At 25.3% G+C, this 7,604-nt stretch overlaps 1 protein-coding gene across 1 annotated transcript; it reads left to right on the top strand.

The window, feature by feature from the left end:
• The first annotated feature begins 6,392 nt into the window (after window positions 1-6,392).
• LOC129607452 (uncharacterized) lies at window positions 6,393-6,830 on the top strand. Its single transcript, XM_055518485.1, has one exon. It carries the CDS (start codon window positions 6,393-6,395, stop codon window positions 6,828-6,830), a length of 438 nt encoding a protein of 145 aa, XP_055374460.1.
• The last annotated feature ends 774 nt before the right edge of the window (window positions 6,831-7,604 follow it).

The raw sequence follows: 7,604 nt of genomic DNA, 5'->3' as shown, positions 1-7,604 counted from the left end.
GCCAATTTCGGCATTTTAGCAAATTTGAGTATCTTTGTATCCAAGTTATATTTAAAGCAAAAAATGTATCCAAATGGATACAATTGTATCCAAGTGGGAACGCTGATTCTAATCCATTCATATATACATACACACATATATTCATACATACATACATACATACATATATATAAATAAAATTATTATTTTGTTTTTGACTAAACCTTTTCTTTATTTGAAAAATTAATTTTTGTATGTTTACTCCCATGATTTAATAATTATGCGTTTAAAATTTATTTCTATATATTCTACAGTTTTGAATCTATATTATATTTTACAAGATTTTTCCAGTTCATGAACAGGTATACATATAATCTAATAAATAACAAAAACAAAAAAATGAAAATAGCAAAAGAGAATACTGGGTAGATACATTACTCAATTGATTATGCATACTGTAAAACAAAAACAAAAAATGAAAAGCGAAAAGCGAAAGAGAATAAAAAAAGAGTAGTAATATTTTTTTTGTTTTTTTGCTTTACTACCATAAACAAAAATAAAAAGCGAAATATTTTAAATGAGTTAAGTTAGAGTAAAATAATATTTTGTTGTTGTATTTAACATGGAATGGAATTAAAAAAAATAAAACTAAAAATTGTGAGAGATATAAGAACACGAATAACGTTACGTTACGTACTTATCTAGATAACGTTGTTTATAAGGAAATTTTTCGTTCTTAATTGTTAACTAATTCTTACTTTGAATTTTAATCATATCTATGTAATTAACAGTGACACATATTACATCTTAAAATTTATTAAATTAAAAATATTTCCATTACTTTTTTTTATTAGTATTCAAACCAATATGATATTTATGCATATACAAGTATATACCTGCATATGTATACCATAATATGTACAAATTTTTCTAAACTTATTTTAAAATTGATTGCCACAATCCTGTTTTTACAACAGATAATGCTGCTTATAAGCAAACCACAGGGGCCCCTAGTCTATATTATATTTTACAAGATTTTTCCAGTTCATGAACAGGTATACATATAATCTAATAAATAACAAAAACAAAAAAATGAAAATAGCAAAAGAGAATACTGGGTAGAAACATTACTCAATTGATAATACATACTGTAAAACAAAAACAAAAAATGAAAAGCGAAAAGCGAAAGAGAATAAAAAAAGAGTAGTAATATTTTTTTTGTTTTTTTGCTTTACTACCATAAACAAAAATAAAAAGCAAAAGGAAGCGAAATATTTTAAATGAGTTAAGTAAGAGTAAAATAATTTTTTGTTGTTGTATTTAACATGGAATGGAATTAAAAAAAATAAAACTAAAAATTGTGAGAGATATAAGAACACGAATAACGTTACGTTACGTACTTATCTAGATAACGTTGTTTATAAGGAAATTTTTCGTTCTTAATTGTTAACTAATTCTTAATTTGAATTTTAATCATATCTATGTAATTAACAGTGACACATATTACATCTTAAAATTTATTAAATTAAAAATATTTCCATTACTTAATGCTAAATTTTAATACATTTATATATACATACATATATTTGAATAAAATTATTATTTTGTTTTTGCCTAAACCTTTTCTTTATTTAAAAAAATTACATTCATATGTACATATATATATTTGAATACAATTATTATTTTACTTTAACCTAAACCTTTTCTTTATTTGAGAAATTTATTTCTATATGTTCACCCGCAGTTTTAAAAAAACTAGGTATACATTCATAATAACGTGTGTTTGTGTTAATAATTTTATTTCTAATTTTTCCAACAGCAAAATTTCAAAATTTTCGATTCTAATACATTCATATGTACATACGTTCATATATTGGAACGAAAAATTTTAAAATCTTCAATTCTAATCCATTCATATATACATACACACATATATTCATACATACATACATACATATATATGAATAAAATTATTATTTTGTTTTTGACTAAACCTTTTCTTTATTTGAAAAATTAATTTTTGTATGTTTACTCCCATGATTTAATAATTATGCGTTTTAAATTTATTTCTATATATTCTACAGTTTTGAATATTATTAAATTCATATAGAAAGCTTAAAAAAAATTACTCAGGAAGCTTTAAAAAAAATATACATACATACATATTTATGTACTTAAAATTTTTGCGAATTTTTCCAAACTATTATAAGAATATTTTTTTGGAAATTTTCTTTAAACTTTTATATAACATTTTTCTGTTATATATTAAAAAAAAAATAAAATACAAAATTTAAACAAAATAAAAAAAAAAATTTTTAAAATAATCCAAAAAAAGAAAAATACAACATCCAGGCAAGCATTGATCCAATAACCTTCTGGCTATGAGACTACCACGCTAACCACTAGGCTACGCAGTACCTTGAATTTCTCTTAATAATTTTATATTTTATTCATATTTCGTATAACTCTTCAAAAACCATCCTATTTTACATTATATATACAGTAATACCCCGTGTTACGTACGCTCGTTTTACGTACCCTCGCACTTACGTACATCTCATTTTTGCCCCCAATTGCCCATTGTACGTACAATGATTCACACTTACGTACAAGTACATTTTTTCTGGTTTTGAAATTTATGGAAAAAAAAATTATGTATACCAAATTGAGAATGTACACTTGTAACAACAAGCTGTCCAAAATTATCTTCTTTTTTGTCATAGTTTTATTAAAGATCTTCTTCGCTCAGCTTTTTCCTCCTGCCGTCTATTCCCCTCTTTATTCTCATTAAATACTTTTCGTTATCAACATTCCTTCCTCTTTGGGAATGATGGCGGTATTAAAGGGAGGTAAGTTGGACTGGTCTGGCGGCATTCTCAAACATTCCACTCTATCTAATCCAAGGAGCTAATCCAAGCTCCAGTGTTCTGAGCTCTCGCGTAACAATTACAATATTATTTATATTTAAATTATGTATTGATGAATTTTGAAGTTTATGTTTTATATTTCAGTTTTGTTTGATATTTATATATGTATATGAATTTGTTTTTTGTTTTGTTTTTTTAATACACGTTAAGTGTTAAATATAGTATAAAAACGTATGAAATAAAAGTATAAAACTGCATACATAATATCCCTCTTTTTCTTTTTTTTTATATATTTATTGTTTTAGTTTGTTTCAAACATATTATTCATCAATAAAGTAGTAGATTCATTCTACGTACATTTTTGTTTTACGTACACGCTCCGGTCACAAAGGGTACGTAAGTGCGGGGTATTACTGTATATAGCTACTTCTCAGGTGGTAAAAAGTACGGGTACTTCTAGAAGGGCTAAAGACATGGGACAAAAGGCATTAGGTAGAGTTTTGCCTCTAGGGTACCAGAAAAATCTGACATTGGAACTTTTTAGCCCCGAAATAGCTCTATTTTAAGATTTTCTGAAAAAATTTTTGTATAACAAAAGCACGTTTTTCTTTTATACTTTTTATAATTAGAAACACAAACCAAGAAATAAATGATACGTTTTACGTTATTTTTATTATTAGAAACACAAACCGAGAAATAAATAATATTTGAAAATATAATGATCTCACATATTTTTGTTGCGGATAAACGAATTAATCTTAACGTAAATAAATGTCAGCTTTTATCAGACATCAGATGTTTTGTGACATCTGAATATTAATATTTCATTTGTTATTGTTTTGAACATTACGTTTCGTCAGCAAGCTTTAAAAAAATATATGTACATACAGAATATATGTATGTACGTATGTAGTTAGAATTTTATTTTTATTGTTCCAAACGGAAAACTGTAAAATGCTAAATTTTAATACATTTATATATACATACATATATTTGAATAAAATTATTATTTTGTTTTTGCCTAAACCTTTTCTTTATTTAAAAAAATTACATTCATATGTACATATATATATTTGAATACAATTATTATTTTATTTTAACCTAAACCTTTTCTTTATTTGAGAAATTTATTTCTATATGTTCACCCGCAGTTTTAAAAAAACTAGGTATACATTCATAATAACGTGTGTTTGTGTTAATAATTTTATTTCTAATTTTTCCAACAGCAAAATTTCAAAATTTTCGATTCTAATACATTCATATGTACATACGTTCATATGTTGGAACGAAAAATTTTAAAATCTTCAATTCTAATCCATTCATATATACATACATACACACATGTATTCATATATACATACATACATATATTTTCACATACATAAATTATTATTTTGTTTTTGTTTCTTTTTTAATTTTCGATTCTAATACATTCATATGTACATACGTTCATATGTTGGAACGAAAAATTTCAAAATCTTCAATTCTAATCCATTCATATATACATACACACATATATTCATACATACATACATACATATATATGAATAAAATTATTATTTTGTTTTTGACTAAACCTTTTCTTTATTTGAAAAATTAATTTTTATATGTTTACTCCCATGATTTAATAATTATGCGTTTAAAATTTATTTCTATATATTCTACAGTTTTGAATATTATTAAATTCATATAGAAAGCTTAAAAAAAATTACTAAGGAAGCTTTAAAAAAAATATACATACATACATATTTATGTACTTAAAATTTTTGCGAATTTTTCCAAACTATCTATATTATATTTTACAAGATTTTTCCAGTTCATGAACAGGTATACATATAATCTAATAAATAACAAAAACAAAGAAATGAAAATAGCAAAAGAGAATACTGGGTACATACATTACTCAATTGATTATACATACTGTAAAACAAAAACAAAAAATGAAAAGCGAAAAGCGAAAGAGAGTAAAAAAAGAGTAGTAATATTTTTTTTGTTTTTTTGCTTTACTACCTTAAACAAAAATAAAAAGCAAAAGGAAGCGAAATATTTTAAATGAGTTAAGTAAGAGTAAAATAATTTTTTGTTGTTGTATTTAACATGGAATGGAATTAAAAAAAATAAAACTAAAAATTGTGAGAGATATAAGAACACGAATAACGTTACGTTACGTACTTATCTAGATAACGTTGTTTAGAAGGAAATTTTTCGTTCTTAATTGTTAACTAATTCTTAATTTGAATTTTAATCATATCTATGTAATTAACAGTGACACATATTACATCTTAAAATTTATTAAATTAAAAATATTTCCATTACTTTTATTTATCATTAGTATTCAAACCAATATGATATTTATGCATATACAAGTATATACCTGCATATGTATGCCATAATATGTACAAATTTTTCTAAACTTATTTTAAAATTGATTGCCACAATCCTGTTTTTACAACAGATAATACTGCTTATAAGCAAACCACAGGGGCCCCTAGTTATAAGAATATTTTTTTGGAAATTTTCTTTAAACTTTTATATAACATTTTTCTGTTATATATTAAAAAAAAAATAAAATACAAAATTTAAACAAAATAAAAAAAAAAATTTTTTTAAATAATCCAAAAAAAGAAAAATACAACATCCAGGCAAGCATTGATCCAATAACCTTCTGGCTATGAGACTACCACGCTAACCACTAGGCTATGCAGTACCTTGAATTTCTCTTAATAATTTTATATTTTATTCATATTTCGTATAACTCTTCAAAAACCATCCTATTTTACATTATATATATATAGCTACTTCTCAGGTGATAAAAAGTACGGGTACTTCTAGAAGGGCTAGAGACATGTGACAAAAGGCATTAGGTAGATTTTTGCCTCTAGGGTACCAGAAAAATCTGACATTGGAACTTTTTAGCCCCGAAATAGCTCTATTTTAAGATTTTCTGAAAAAATTTTTGTATAACAAAAGCACGTTTTTCTTTTATACTTTTTATAATTAGAAACACAAACCAAGAAATAAATGATACGTTTTACGTTGTTTTTATTATTAGAAACACAAACCGAGAAATAAATAATATTTGAAAATATAATGATCTCACATATTTTTGTTGCGGATAAACGAATTAATTTTAACGTAAATAAATGTCAGCTTTTGTACACTTACAATTTGTAACTTTAAAATTTAATATTTACTAAAATAGTGGTTTTTTACAAAAACTAATTAAACACAAATTTTATTTAATTCATTATTAATGAAAACAAGTAAGAAAGAAAATCAAAAAAAACAAAAATAAAAAGTATAAGAACAAAATAGAAAAAAAAGTCCAGATTTGAGGCGCCAAAAGAAACTGTACACTTGAGAAATTCTTGTTTTTATTTATTAAAAATAAGGGAGACTCCCAGTTAATTCAATAGCGAATGATATTTTTTGATAAACACATCGTACCAAAACATTTCTGGCTCATTTTTATTACTTGAGATCTTACTTCTTATTATTTGAGAAATATAGAACTGCTTTTTTTATTACTTTCCATTTTTTGTAAGAATGGGAAAACAAACTTCTTTAGAAACCCGACAAATCATAATTGATTTGCACAAAAAAGGTAAATCCTTACGAAATATAGCAAATACGACCAATAGAAGTCATAATACAGTAAAATATGTTATAGACAAATATAAAAATTTTAATGAAATTGATAACTTCAAAAAGTCTGGTAGACCAAAACGACTTTCTGATAAAGAAATAAGACAAATAGTGAGAGAAGTCAAAAACAACCCAAGTGTAAGTGCAGTAAAAATATCTAAAAATATTACTCAAACATCAGAAAAACCTGTAAGTGCTAGTACTATACGACGAGCACTACGTGAAAATGGACTACACGGTAGGTCTCCGCGACGAAAACCATATATCTCAAAAATTAATCAGCAAAAAAGACTAGAATTCGCGAAAAAGTACGAAAATAAAGATGTTAACTTCTGGTAAAATGTTCTTTTTACTGATGAGAGCAAGTTTGAAATTTTTGGTATAAAAAAACAAGGGAAAATATGGAGACCGAAAAACCAAGAATTTAATGAAAGAAATATTTTGAAAACGGTAAAACATGGCGGAGGTGGCATAATGGTTTGGGGATGTATGGCTGCTGCAGGGGTGGGAAACTTAGTTTTTATAGATAGTACGATGAACAAATTTCATTTTCTGAATATTTTAAAAGAAAACGTACGGCCTAGCGTTTTAAAACTACAGCTGAATTCTAATTGGGTTTTTCAACAGGACAATGATCCTAAGCACACTTCCAAAATAGTCAAGGAGTGGTTATTGTACAACGTACCTAAACATTTGGATCACCCTCCTCAATCACCCGATCTTAACCCCATTGAACATTTGTGGGAAATTTTGGACAGGAGGATACGAAAAAGGGCCATAAAGGACAAGGAGTCGTTGAAATCAGTTATACTCGAACAATGGCAAAAAATAACCGCAGCGGAAACACAGAAACTAGTGCAATCTATGCCAGACAGACTACAACATGTTCTGAAAGCCAAAGGAAAACAAACCAAATACTAAATTTGCTTCAAAACATATAAATTTTTAAGGTGTACAATTTCTTTTGACGCCTCAAAACTGGACTTGTTTTATGCTTTTGTTGTAAAACTTTTTATTTTTGTTTTTCATGTTTTTTTTTTACTTGTTTTTGTTAATAATGAATTAAATTAAATTTTTGTTAAATCAAATTTTGTAAAAAACCATTATTTTAAT

The sequence above is a fragment of the Condylostylus longicornis genome, unplaced genomic scaffold (assembly GCF_029603195.1).
Source record: "Condylostylus longicornis isolate FDR11 unplaced genomic scaffold, ASM2960319v2 ptg000003l, whole genome shotgun sequence".
In the NCBI taxonomy this organism is placed as follows: domain Eukaryota; kingdom Metazoa; phylum Arthropoda; class Insecta; order Diptera; family Dolichopodidae; genus Condylostylus; species Condylostylus longicornis.
The sequence above is the reverse complement of the archived record's forward strand: the minus strand, read 5'-3'. Positions and strand labels throughout refer to the sequence as shown.

Coding starts and splice junctions, on each gene's coding strand:
- LOC129607452 (XM_055518485.1), top strand. CDS start 6,393: ATGGGAAAACAAACTTCTTTAGAAACCCGACAAATCATAATTGATTTG.